This window comes from Epinephelus fuscoguttatus, linkage group LG1, assembly GCF_011397635.1.
Source record: "Epinephelus fuscoguttatus linkage group LG1, E.fuscoguttatus.final_Chr_v1".
Lineage (NCBI taxonomy): Eukaryota > Metazoa > Chordata > Actinopteri > Perciformes > Serranidae > Epinephelus > Epinephelus fuscoguttatus.
Window position 1 is genome coordinate 4,305,107 of NC_064752.1, and position 14,642 is coordinate 4,319,748.

The 14,642-nt window shown below is 41.8% G+C and overlaps 1 protein-coding gene across 1 annotated transcript in view; it reads left to right on the plus strand.

Annotated features, from left to right (window-relative positions):
- The window catches only part of angpt4 (angiopoietin 4), a 70,900-nt gene that overhangs the window by 42,307 nt on the left and 13,951 nt on the right, over positions 1-14,642 (plus strand). Inside the window, exons 2-3 of the mRNA XM_049580345.1 lie at positions 10,115-10,270; positions 10,352-10,473. Of these exons, the coding sequence (XP_049436302.1) occupies positions 10,115-10,270; positions 10,352-10,473 (278 nt within the window). The remainder of the gene's footprint in view (positions 1-10,114; positions 10,271-10,351; positions 10,474-14,642) is intronic.

Sequence of the window (14,642 nt, forward strand, 5' to 3'; positions counted from 1 at the left end):
TTTTATGATGTAAGCTAAGAGAGGAACTCTGACAGGTGGAAAAACACAACTTAGACTACATAAGATCAGATTCTGATCTGGAGTACAGACCTGAGAGTAAGGAATGATTTAGAATATGAGTGGTGGGGAGATAGGAGAAATAAAAATGATATTAATGTGGTCTGTAGGAAATCTGAAGGTTTCAAGTCATCATGTAGGTTTTCAGAACTCAGCAAATACCAGAGGGTCAGAACAGTCTTAAAGTACTCTATTACTGAGGTAAAAGTCCTGCATTCAAAATTTTACTTCAGTAATACAGAAGTATTGTAAGCAAAATATATTTATAGTATCAAAAGTTAAAGTCGCAGTGGGGTTGTGAGATGGATAGAAACTGGGGGTATATTAGTAAGTGTTTTTCACAATCTAGAATTGAAATTTGTGATTTAAGTGTTTTTGTTGCAGGAATAATCAACCCGTTCTCACTCCCATCACATGAAATACCACCGCTTTGTCAGTGATTTCAGCGTCAGATACCGACGCACAGAGGCATCTTTCATGGCGGTGTGATATGCACCAGGCAGCAGCTATTTCTGACTCTGCCAGCAGTTACCATAGTATAAAGAGCGAGAGAGTCTGCACACAGAGACCTGGATGAGTCAAACAAACACAGGACTTTCACCCAGGAAGCAAGGGTTTGAGTCACTGTTGCATTATTTTAACCATATGACTTATGTAAGGTGGCATACATTATGTTAGTAACAAACATACTTATTTTAAGCCAAACCATGATGTTTTTTCTAAATCTAACCAAATAGTTTTGGCGCTTAAATCCTATGAAAGTGACAGCTAACCTTGACAAAAATGCTTCTGATTACAGCGTGCATAAAAAGGTTGCTGCATGTAACTCAGGAGAGAGGTTGTTGACTGTGGAGTCCCTCTCCCAGGTTGTCTAATCCAGTGTTTCCCATTAATTAACGAAACTATGGCGGCCCGCCATAGTTTCTAAATAAAAGATTTAGGCTGCCTAAGTATTGACTTCTCATGATATAAATAATATCTCGAACGCCATAGCGTTTTGTGCTGATGTGCTCAGGCTGTCAGATCCAGCGCTCGACAGTGCGAGCATTTCACTCGACTAAAAATACGTGTGTGCGAACTGTAAAAATATTTAGGGGCACATGTGCGCATAAAAAAAAAAATCACCCAAAGCAGCCTATATTTTTGTCAATAAAAAAATATGATAATCTAACCGCAAATGTTGGAGGAACTCCAGCCACCTTCCCTCTTCTCTCTTCCCCGTGTGACACACACTGTCGGCACTGAATATAAGTCCCACTGTTGGCTGGGTGGAAAAAAGTCAAAGGGCTCTAGTTTCCCGGCACAGCGCAGGGTGACGAACCCCGCGCAGAGCTAGTTTTGAGCAGTGCAACCCGAGTCGCGCTCAGTTTGGTAGTTTGGCAGACCGAGGTGCGCTGAGATGGGTGTGGTAGCGCAGCAGGGGGAGATGTCGACAGATCCAGCTTGCCACGGTGACAGTTTCGTGCCAAAAGGCTTTGCCGAAGGTGCGCTAAAGCTCGCCATCTGAAACCAGGTCTACTGTCAGCACAGGGGGAGCGCAGCCGGTGTAAGCCGAAGTTTGGCTGACCGGCGGACAGTGCGCACACGTCACCAAAACCTCACAGGCAAGTTTCCAGAATATCAGGCACATTAACGATGCAATAAATACCCACTATTCAATGCAACTATCTGCAATCAGCACATAAATGTATCTCTATATCGACTGTCCGGTCACATCTGATGTCAGATCAAAGGGGATTGGCACCGTTTGGCACGTTTGGCACGCGTAATGGAAACCCAACCTGATTTGATTAAACGGCTGCAAACTAATGAGTTCACATCCCTCTCAGCCAACCACAAACAGCCACAGCATCAGATAGGGAGTATATATTCAGCATCTGTCATCTTAGAAAAGTCAAAAGAAAAGAAACAGAGTGAGACTGCAAGAGAGAAAGAGAGAGTGCGCGCGCACCAGAGAAACGCAACATTGATTTACAATTGTGGTGACCTCCTCCCAGGCTACCTTTGCATCATCAGCCCGTGGAGGTCTGCTCGCAGTCCTGTATATTCAGACACTGCGAGCTTGGACCTCCTGGACCAAAACATCAGTTTCCTCCTGGGAGAAGTTTGGCCGTCTGACGCTGCTGCTCTCTTCTGCGATGGCAAATTGAGTAAACTCTCATTACGCCTTCGCACGGCACATTTAAGGGCGAGGAGAGGGGCTCATTTGATTGGTGTGATGTGTGTAAAACCCACTCCACGCCTTCTCTCCTCCCTCTTTCCGACTTGTGCAGGTAGGAGGGACGGAGGTGGGACAGACGAGTAGCTGCGCCAGCGCACACAGTGTGCCAAACTTGCAAAATCCGCCTGGCCACACCCAGTTGGCGAAGCGCAGGTGCGCTGCGCCCCCGCCTCGCCCGGTCTGCGAAACTAGAGCCCAAAGTGTGGAGAAGAGGGACCGGGAAAAGCGGCGGACCTCTGGGGAAGCCTGCTCCTTTCTCCCCGCAGTTAGGGACCGTTCGCCACGGTACTGCTGCTGGGCAGGGTGGAAATAAGTCCTGCAGAGTTACAGAGGACCTGGAGAATGTTTTAGGATAGTAATAACATTATATAAGATAATCATATTACAAAGATAATATAAGATAATAACATTAAAGACAACATTAAATTGCAAATTGGATGACGTCTCCCACCCCCCCTAGTTTCCCAAAATCCTGTGGGAAACACTGTCTAATCCCCAAATTCCACCAGATGCACGTGGGTTGCGTCTGTTCTCTGGAACGGCTTTACTTTTCAATTCTAGTCAATGTGTGTGCTTCCACCGGCTGCGGCTGTGCTGCGTTCCGGCTCCGTCACAGCTGCGGCGCTCCAGAGCCCTCCGCAACAGATACGCAGGATCGGAACACAATGCTGCAATTCAGCACAGAGCAGATGGTGTGGGGCAGGAAGTTGTGCACAGAAACAAAATAAAACATCCGGTTAATTTTCAAAATAAAATACATAGTGTTCACGGCGGATCATATTTCCCTGCACTACACCTTGAAAACGTCATAATGGGCCGAGGCAGGCCTGAAGTCAACAGGTCAGAGGTTTCCAGATGTCATTTCACCCCGCTGACACCATGGACAAGGAGATGTTAATCATGGAGGTGCAAAACCATAAAGTCATATTTGACCCGTATAATATATCATAAATACATCTTGTTATATTGTGCTATAATGCGTGAATTCGTGAGATCTCGTGGGTCCTCGTGACTCCTGCTGTCCGGCGGAGCTGCACCGCTCCGCACCACAAATGCAGCCGGTGGGTGTTAACGGACGGTGGAGCACGCAGCGGATAACCAGTGCAGCCGTTCCGCAACGGACACACAGCCAGTGGAATTCCGGCGTAATACCGATGCTTTGGGTCGGTGGTTCAGACTGACTACCAACCCAAAGCGTTGGTATTTGACGAGCTGGGAACGAGACTCGACCATCAACTGTCTTTCTCCAGAGTTACACACAGTGCCGTTAATGTGCTGATAACAGCATTCTCCACCTGATAACCTCTAATAACATCCATTTAATTAGGTGATTACATCAAAATGAATGCAGTTTTCAAACAAATCACAAATACTGGACTGTGTGTTGTGGCTAAAATGTAGAATTAATCTGGATTACTGGTGATGCTTTCTTAAATTATTTGCTTTTTCCCAGTCAGTCCAAATGTGAATATAAATCACACTGCATATTTGTGGCATTTCTTATCTTGATGAACCTGAGCTCTCTATGAAGCACAAACCACACTGAAGTCACTGGTGGATCTTTATGAGGAAATGAAATGTTCAAATCTCTCTCCATCACTACAGACTACCTTCAGGAGTTCCTGTTTGTGTCTCAAAGTCTCAGCAGATGCCTCACCTCAGGGACAGAGACTGAGACATACAGGTTTTATGACAGAGGTGCAGGGAGATGCTGGTAGTTTGATGTAAGAGTAAAGTCATCAACTTTATAACAAAGCAGGCATAGAAAGAGACAAGACTGGTATTCTGCTGATTAAAAAGTCCGAGAAATAGAACAAGAATTTGTCACATATTAACCAAACACAAGGAAACCTCAGTGGGACATCTCACTGACCAGAAGTAAGATCAGAAGATCAGCTATGATAAAACGAGACACAACGTGAGATGCCAATGCACTAATGGATCTGCAACTAAGTCCTTCAGTGTTGGATGGATGTTTTTATTGTATTAGTATCTCTGATGTGAAGCTCTAAATTGGATTTTAAAAAGACACAGATACTCTGGATTCTTAAGTTATCACTTTAATTCATACAGAAAAGTAATGAGGAAGCAGATTTCCACAAAGATATCCAATGAAAGTAAAACGGGCAAGAGCAAGAAAGAACAATAAAGAGGATGTAAGAACAGCTGAGGACGAGCCAGAGAGATGATTTGATTCTGAAGATAAGTTTATACGTGAGATATCCAGAAAGAGAAGGAGAGAGGGGATGAAAGTTGTTGAGGGTAATGTAGAGAGTAAAGCTCAGGCACCATACAGAGAGATACTCGCCTGCAGTTTGTCAAGTGGAGCGCTGCTCAGAAACGAAGCCTGAGGCTGTTGGCTCGTTTTTCTGCTTCATAACTCTCTGAGATTCAGCCAAAACATCTGGACTCTCTGATAATCAGAGACACACTGCTATAATAAAACAAGTATGCACTGTGGTTATCGTTCAGATTTATAGAGCTTATTATGTTTTTACAAGTCAAATTATGTAATTTTATAAGATGATGGGTTTCAAAAGAAAATGATTCACTATCACTGATGGGGGGAAGTCACATGCAGACAAACACACTAAACTTTAATGTATCGTGTGTGTGTGTGTGTGTGTGTGTGTGTGTGTGTGGGTGTGGGACAGAGTGTACCAGGTTATGTCCATCAGTGGTCCAGTGTTCATTTCCAGCTTGTGTGTGAAATGATTTAAGACGTATACTCACTCCACCACAAGACTTTTCGCAGAGTCAGAGGAACATCACATATTCCTGCTGTGTTTTAATTAATTTCAAACCACTGAACCAATGCTGATGTTTTTCTGGAGAGGACAGTCATCGTTCTCATCAGGATTTCTCGGGCAGTTTTTGGGATCGTTGCAGCCTGAAATGCCCAAATCACAACAGCTTTTCTCAAAAATTGCAGTGCAGATGTTTATAAGCATTTTTTGCAATGATATTGAGGGCACAAGTGAATATTACAAAAACAGTTGTGACGCATGTATTTGTGATGTTTGGGGTGGGGTGGGGGCGCCAATCAGCTGTTTGACACGGACTGAGAGGCTCTCCTCCTGCTCTCTCTGCCCGATTAGCACAAGCTCTTACAACATAACATATTCTTTTCACTACTCATCATATTTTGCTGCTTGGGCAGAAGCCCCACAACAGCGATTAACACTTATTTTAATCTCACAACAGCCTGAAACAGCTCGACTTTGTCGTTAAACCGGTAATAACCGTTGGGTAACGTTAGCTTTGTGATGCTAACATTTAGCCTTGTCGCTATGTGTGTTTGACTCCAGACACAGAGCTTCCGTCCCACAGCAGTGGTTTCATGACAAACAGAAAGAGAGAGGGACGGAGTGAATCAATACGCTGCACACAGCTCTTAAATTAAATGAGATTTTACCCGTTTTAAACAGGCAAATATGTGGTCAAGTTGGGTTGATTGGACAAAATTATAAGGTCTCACAGAATTCACGGTAATTTGCTGAATTTGCATTAATTGTTGTGATGGCAGCATTCTGGAGGGACTGAGGCATGTCATGTTGCCAGTTTTACACATAGGTGTTGGGATGTAAGACTGTGTTTTAAAACTAATGCTACTATAAAATCTTAAGTGCCTCAGTGTAATGTCTGAAAATGTCCTTAGATGTCAACTGGATCTGAAGACTACAAGTCTGAAAATGAAAATGATGTCATTTTTCTGTAGCCATTGCGTCATGCAATCAACATTTACTTCATAATGTACATTAAAGAATGGAAAAAGTGACAGAACTGAACCTCAGTCTTTGTGCAGTCATCCACTATAAACTAACCTCCATAGCTTCATTTTTCACTGCACTGTAATATCACAATACTTTCTATTTATAACTTAACATAAGTCATTTATCACTGTTCACCCTCCTCAGTCCAGTCACTCAGTGTCCCTTCAGGTCCAGAGCTGCCAGCTGAGATGCTGATACACTCCAGCGACTCACAGTGCACTTGTTACCCCAGATCCCTATCAGTGCTACTTGCCTGTGCGTCAGTCTTGTTATCGGGGCTGTTTGGTGACCCAGCGCCCTCCCCTCCCCTCCCTCCCCTGTGAAGTCACCCAAAGGGCCAGATCACAGCGAAGCCAACATGTGGTTTCAGTTAACATCTCAGAAACAAGCCCTCCATACGTGGGGTTGTCTGCGTAGTCCCACAGCTCCTCAGTCAGCTTGTGTAGTTTGTAATTGTGTGTGTGTGTGTGTGTGTGTGTGTGTGTGTGTGTGTGTGTGCGCACTGGAGCTAATTGTGTTTGTGTGTGTGCATGCTTGTATGAATGTATGCCAGTTTCTGTGTGTGTGTGTGTGTGTGTGTGTGTGTGTGTGTGGTGGTAATCCTATGGCAGGAAGTAAGGGTCAATTAAAAAGTCAGCACATTGTGTCTCCGGAGACTCGACCAAAAAAAAGAACCTGCTCAACTTTTCTCGTTTGTTTCAAGTCTCTTTTTCTCCTTTATTCTCTCTTTCTCACACAGACAAAATATTTCTGCTCAACCTTTATATTCAAAGCTATACTGCAGCTTTTTTATGCTATATTTTGTCCTCCGTCTCTCTGCTGGTTGGACTGTGCAGCAGCCAGGTGGAGGTTTTGACTTTCATCAAAGTTTATCTGCACAGCATCACAGGAAGCAGAGCAGGAGGGAGAAACCAACCAGCTCGTTCCAGCTTATTTTCTCCTTGTTTGATTATTTGATTGACTTCCCACTGCATCACAACATCTGATGTTGTTTTCCCTCCTTGTTCCAGGTTCCAGTTTGCTGACTCACACAAAAGTCCCCCTTTAAGGCCACTTGGATTTATGACAGCCGCGATACGAATCTCGTAAAATCATTTTCTGATTGAACAGAGCGACGCTTGTTTAATCTGTAGCTGAATTGAAGCAGACTAAACATAATAACACATGAGTAATTTTAATAGTGAAAATAAGTAACATGAAGAATGATGAATGTGATAAAGTCAGTCAGTGTGGATAACATCAGCAGCTGAAAGGAATAAAACCATGAATGCGTTGGTGAAACTGAAGGATTAGTCAGCACTTAAGAAAAATGAATCAGCTGTCAGCCCTCAGCAGTCATAACAAACACATTTAAGCCAAATTGAAATACAGTTTGTGGGTTTTTTAAAACTTTTATTTTACATTAGCTAAACTCAGGAACTTTTTGGTCCTGTGTGTCAGTTTGTCAGTCTGTTAATCAGGATATCTTTAGTAATTTACATGGTTAATTGAAATTTGAAGTCAAGAAACATGTGATTGGTGTTTTTGGAAGGATTTCTTAAACATATACTACGCAGAACTTTACTAAAACAACAACAACAACAACAACAACACATAGACTTATACAGAATTAATCCCTCTTATATCTACAGATACTCTGCCCTCTGCCTGTATTCTCTCTGTCTCTTCCTTTTTTGATGTGTTTCAGACGTCCCTTTCTGTGCACAGCACTCAGGTAAGGTTGGGACTTTATAAAAGGTAGCAACCAGGTGCTAAACTGTAAGCAGCACGCATTCAGGAAGAAGCAGTGAAAAAAAAGACACGGTGCTGAAAAAAACTCAAATATAGTGAGGTGACATACCAAGTAGACAAAGCTCATTCCAAAGAGAATCCAGGGTTGGCTCTGACTTTAGCTGGCGAGTGTGCTTATACACAGCAACTGACAAATGCTGAATAGAATAACTTGAGATAGACATGAATTTTGTGAAGATGATAATTTTCTCTATTTTGGTGTCGACCGAGTCTGATCCAATATTTACATTCACCAAAATGTTGAATACAAATAACAACTGAAAGGGACTTAATCTGACACATTTTATGTTTTACAAGCTGCTTGATCCAAATACTGAAGGTCCTGGTCAAAAAAATGTACGGAACACTTAATCGTCACGGTATAACACCAAGTAAGTTGAACTTCAGGGATATCAGTGTGTCCATTTAGAAAGCACAAGTGATTGTGAATCAGTTTCAGCTGCTTTGGCGCAAATCAAAGTGACAACAGGTGCAATGGAGAGGCAAAAGCAAGACAACCTCCAAAAAGGGAATGTGGTGTCCACAGACAGTTGCTCTCTCCTTATCCTTCCTGACTGATTCTTCTCCAGTTTGGTCTTCTGCTAGTGTCCTTGTCACTACTGGTAGCATGAGGCCGTACCTGCAGCCCAATCAGGTTGCACAGGTTGTCCAGCTCCTCCGGGATGGCGCAAGAAGGTTTGCTGTGTCTCCCAGCACAGTCTCAGGAGCACGGAGGAGACACCAGGAGACCTGCCGTTACACGAGGAGAGCTGGACAGGGCCGTAGAAGGCCGTCAACCCAGCAGCAGGACCGGTATCTGCTCCTTTGTGTGAGGAGGAACAGGAGGAGCACTGCCAGAGCCCTACAAAGTGACCTCCAGCAGGCTACTGGTGTGCATGTTTCTGACCACACTGTCAGAAACAGCTCACCTGTTAGTGTGTGCAAACCATACAGACTGAAGCCCCTGCAGAGGCCCGCTTTTGATTCCGACCTGTGGCCCTTTGCTGCATGCCATCAACCCTCTCTCTCCCACCTCTCTAGTCTAATCTCAAACTGCACTGTCAACAAAGGGAAAAAGCCCAAAAATTATCTAAAAAAAAAAGTAACATTAATTAGCAACAACTGATATGGAAATGAGAACCTGCTTGTCTACAAGAATGTTTTGCATCCTGCTCCAGAGCTCCCAGCGTTGGAGCGTAGCAGATCTGTGAATTTTGCCAAGCCTTATCTAAACTTATTGTTTTCCTCCTTTACGCACTGCAGTTTCCAATGATATGCAGCTGAATGTTTCACTGCCAGGCTGTGGTAAAAGAGCTGCAACACGAGCAGGCGGAGGTGGACTAAACACGGCAGAGATCAGTAAAGAAAGGATTTAATTTGACCAGCTGCAGTTTATCTGATGCAGTGAAATATGCTCACAGCTACTCTGATATTGGGACATTTCAACTGATTTTATTGATTGTGTTTTTCGCAAAATTGCCTTCCTGATTTCTTACCCTTTTCAAAATGGTACACATTCAAACATTCATGTTTTAGACCATGCTACACGTCTGCTTTGGAGAGAGCAAACTGTATTAACGACACAGTGATGATTTTATTTTCTCAATGCTGATCACTTGGTTGAATAAAGTGATGAATGAAAACTTCGATTATAAAAATGAGTGTAATGACTGAATAAAGTTCTGTGCTGGGATTCATTTAATAAAAGTGATCCTGACTCAAACTGGGTGTTGTGGTTTGAACTTCTCCCAGTGACTCATCTAACAGCCAGAAGCCTTGTTGCTAACTGGCCGTCCCCACTGGGACCAGTCTGTTTGTTGGTCCAGTGATATATTTATCAACTCCCTGAAGCTTCTCAGTGGCAGTGATATCCTGAAGACGTGGAGTCTGAGGGATGAAGAGCTGGCTGGATGGATGGACTATTTATTTGTTGGGAGTTAAAGGTCACAGCATGGCAGTGTGAGTTGGCATCAGTTGATATTCCCAGAGATGGAGAGACCTACGTCTTTATATACCAGACCTCTTGACGTGTTTGATTCGGTGAACTTGATGCTCTGACTGAGTTGGTGGTACAGTAGTGCTCAGAATTGATTTCAGTGCTGAGCTTCTGGAACGACTCCAAAGAACTTCTCACATTTCAAAGTGGTATTCACTAATGAGGGTATGAGTCAAACTCAAAGTCACATGTCAACCTTGTCTCATTTTGTTCCATTATCTGTCATGTCCTCTCTGTATTGTCTGTCTTCTGTCTGACCCTTTTACCTTCTGTTATTTATGTCTTTTTCTTCCTCAGCTGGAGAACGTCATTCACAAGAGTGTGAAGCTGGACGTCACCAGCATACCATCACACGTCGTTCACAATCAAACGGCCACCATGCTGGAGATCGGAACCAACATCCTCACGCACACAGCTGAGCAGACCCGCAAACTCAACGTGGTGGAAGCTAAGGTAACAACAAGTCGCCACGCTGCTGCTCTCTTCCCCTGGAAGCAGATTTCCTGGATTTGATTTTTAACATCTTTCCTCCAGGTGCTGAACCACACGTCTCGAATAGAGATCCAGCTTCTGGAGAATTCTCTGTCCACCAACAAGCTGGAGAAGGAGCTGCTACTGCAGACCTCTGAGATCAGTCGGCTACGAGACAAGAACAGGTAGAAGAGAAAAGTTTTGACCTTAGTGTGAATTTGTCCTGTCGGATCTGAGACACTCAATTATGCTCTAAAGCAGCTAAAGCTCTAATGCTCTTTTTCCTGAGGGATCAAGAGGGTCGCACCCACCGGTTAGGAACCACTGCTCTAAAGAGACAACTTTGGAGTAATAAAATTCAGATCCCACTTTATTGAAAACAGAATATTCAAATACTGATTTTGACATCTGTTACCATGGCAACCATCTAAGCTTCTAAGCATTTGGTTCAGTACTACTCTCAATGCACTTACACGTGTAACAATTTACAGGAAGTTAGACACATAAAAGAAAGACAACAAAGCTGAAAAGAAAAATAAAGAATTAACACAACTTCAGTTGTGTTCATCTGAAAACTGAACAAATAAAAACAGGAAAAGTATCAGAGGACCAAACACACAGGTTAGATCCACAGTGGCACTAAAAGTGGAGAAGAAAACACATTTATTAAACAACTTTCTCCTCCTTTCTCTTCTTTTTATTTTCTTACATAAGTCTGTTTACAAATATTCCAATACAAAATCAGAACCATTAATATTTTACATATCAAAGATCATTGTCCATTTGTCTGTTAATATTTAATGTCATGAGACAGAGCTGAAGGCCACATTTATAACTGAGGAATTAATTTACCTGTGTTATGTGCAGTGTGCTTAGGCCAGCTCTGAGTGAAATAAAATAATAAGTCTTATAATAATAATAATGTTATTGTTACTGACATTTTATTTTTCACTGCAACATTTTACCTTTCAATCAGTTATTTTATCAGTCACTCATTATTCATGTGATTGCAATTTAAACTGATGGCAGTGTGGAACCATTTACAAAGCTGCAACAATAAGCTGACTGAGAGAGAATTAACCAACAACAATTGATTATCATTTAATTATCAGGCGTAAGCATAACCTTTAACAACAGCTCTAATATGATCACATGATTTTATTAATGCATAAAGAGGAAAAGCCAGAAACATCTGCCATGTTGCTCTTTCTGTGATACTGTACATTATCCTGAAAAAACAAATTGCTTCACTTTTTTAACACATTTGTTTGTGTGAAATCTTTAATATCTTCAGTAAGACGTATGTGAGCACACTGATGATCTATATACAATAGAGATTTATGTATATATATATAAACAGGGATGAATTAGAATTGTAATCATGATAAAATGAAACTGTAGCTGGGAGGAAATTCTGCTGTGGGACCAGGAAGTGAATCAGAGAAAACACAATGGCACCCCTGAGGGATGCAAAAACATTTTTAAAAAAAAAAAAGTTAAAGGTTAATATAAGTTCATGGAGTTTGGACATTGAGGCGTTGGTGTCCAGAGTTATAATCTGGGCATGTTCAAATGTTCCATCGTCATCACCTCATTTCCTGTTATCTCTCCATCCTCCATTCCTCTCTATCTACATTAATAAAACTCCAAATATTTAGAAATAACACACAGTTAATCATGACCAGTGTGATACAGTATATTTTATAATGTGTCCAAAGCTCTGCTCTGTGTCTGCAGCCATCAAAGACTCTGGCAGGTTACTGGTAACTGATTTAAGAGACATCTGAGCTCTTGAGAGCATTTAAAGGCTAAATAAATTTGACAAATGGCCTCTGTTGGTAAAAATCCCCTCTAGACATGTTTTAACACATATAAATTACTTTGCCTCAAACAGTTATTTGTGTCTGACGTGTTTTCTCCACAAAACAGTCGCAATACCTCGTTAGAACTGACATCTTCTTCTCCTCTGACATAGATATGAGTCGACCCCGAGTGGAGAAAAAAAAGGGACAAGAGGCTTATCAGAGATTTCACAACTATACCAGTGAGAGTATTTGAAATACAAGCAAGTCATTAGAGACGATGGAAATACGTCCACAGCTGTTGCTGCGAGACACACCAATATTTGGAATCACAATATTTTCACTATTTTTCATGGTGAGGTGAAGTTGGACGCTGCGCTGAGCCGTAAAACATGCAGAGTAATTATCAAGCGTGTTCTCTGTTTACAGTAACAGATATAATACAAACAGAGAGGCTGAAACACTGTGTGTGTGTGTGTGTGTGTGTGTGTGTGTGTGTGTGTGTGAGTGTGAATGTGAGGGAAAGAAAGAAGCAGTGTATGAGATGGTTTCTACTGAGGTTTTTGTGGCTACAAACATACCTCATTAACTCTCAGAGTCAAATATTTTCTTGTACAGTAGAACAGCAGTTAAACAACAGTTACTGTGGTTTTCAGTGATGTATGGAGACATTTAGCCTCTCGTTATTCACACTAATGTGGAGTGTTTTGCAGTCAGTGTTTGTTGAACAGATGTTTTTAGTCGCTAACAAGCCATGTAAGCTCCAGCTGTGTGTGTGTGTGTGTGTGTGTGTGTGTGTGTGTGGAAGAAGTACATCTGAGCTACATTTGTTTTTTGTTATTTTCCTGCTCAACCTGTGCAGACACATCTTCAGTTAAATTCATGCTGCCCACATCAAATAAACGTCTGTTCAGTTCCACTTCTGTCGAGAACTGATACTTCGGTACCGAGTGGATGCCAAAATTCTGAAAACATGGCGGTACTAATCCTTCTCCAGTACCACAGCTCCTGCACATTCATTTCTACCTGAAAATATTAGCAACAAACAAACAAAACAATAATGTGCTGCTGCTCAGAGAGCTGGTTCTGATTATTTTCTGAACATAACACCAGAATTTCACGTGGTGAAACAGGTCCTTTTACCGCTGATCCGCTACATAATGAAGACTGTCAGATTTTTCACCGAAGAATCTAGCTTTTAAAAAAGAAAACAGAAAAAAAAAACTTACCAGACTGCATTAAAATTGTTCTTCTGTTACAAACCAAAGAACTAATCAGTTGTGAATCAGTTTCAACATTGCTATTAAAACATATCCGAATACATTAACATAACTTCTTAGAAGACTTTGCAGAGTTTAAGTTATTTTCTCCAGATAAACGCTGTTCTGCTTCAGTCACAGGACTGTATAGGCAGACACTGTGTACATGTAGTAAAAGTAAAACATACACTTTACAAAGTCTGACAATACCCGTAAAGTAATTTAGATAAACAGACCCGCATCTTAAAGATAGAATGTGTAGGTCTATTACAATCACCTTGCAACACACTCACAGTCTGCATGTAGTCGGGGACAAACTCATTAATCAACAAACATGCACGCGCACACACACACACACACACACACAGATGCTGTAGAAACCGCAGCACGGCAGCGATCAGTGACTCCCCATCAGTCTCCATCACAGTAAATGATGTTGCCTCGTTCATGTGCAGGTCACCATGTTGAAGTGATCAGACTCAGGAGCTGATCATGTGTTTCAGCTTTTAATGTGACCAAAGTCTCACCTACTGATGTAAAATGATATCACTCACAGGTGTGACAGAGCTGAGTGGTGATGGATGGTCACATCAAACTCTCGTCAGCTACACTTCAACACCAACTTCAGCTCGTACAGTTTGGTTAGAAAAGCTACAGATATAATATTAATGGATCTCACATTACATGTCGGGGTGTTAACGTATTGATGTTCACATATTACTGAACTACAGGAGAGCAACGAAACCTAAAATCAGTTTATCTTTATATCGGTTAAAGAAAGATTTAAGGTTGATTTCAAATATCCATTAATTAAAATTAAGTATTTATTGTTTGTTGAGGTGAATGATACCAGCTTTCAACTTTTTATTTTATTTAAGGAGAATTTATATATCTGTATTTAGATGGCTAGAGGTAGTGTTCACCACTTTGGTCCAAACTGAAATATGTCTCTCTTTGATGGATAAGATGAAAGTTTGTGCAGTGGTTTAAGGTCTTCAGAGGAAGAATCCTGCTGACTGTGTTGATCTCTTGATTTTAACGCCTGCATGAGGTTGACATTTTTGGTTCTGAGTGAAATATATCAACAAATTTGGTCCAGACCCTCATGTTCCCCTCAGGATGAACTTATATGACTTTGGTGATCCTCTCATCTAGCACCTGCAGAATTAATGACATTCCCCTCAGTCTCGGCTCAACTTAGATTTTCAGTGCTAATTGGCTAGTATGAGCGTGCTAATTTGCTAAATGAGTGGCTTATTTAGACTACTTTATGTTCGAAAACAGTTAAGCCCA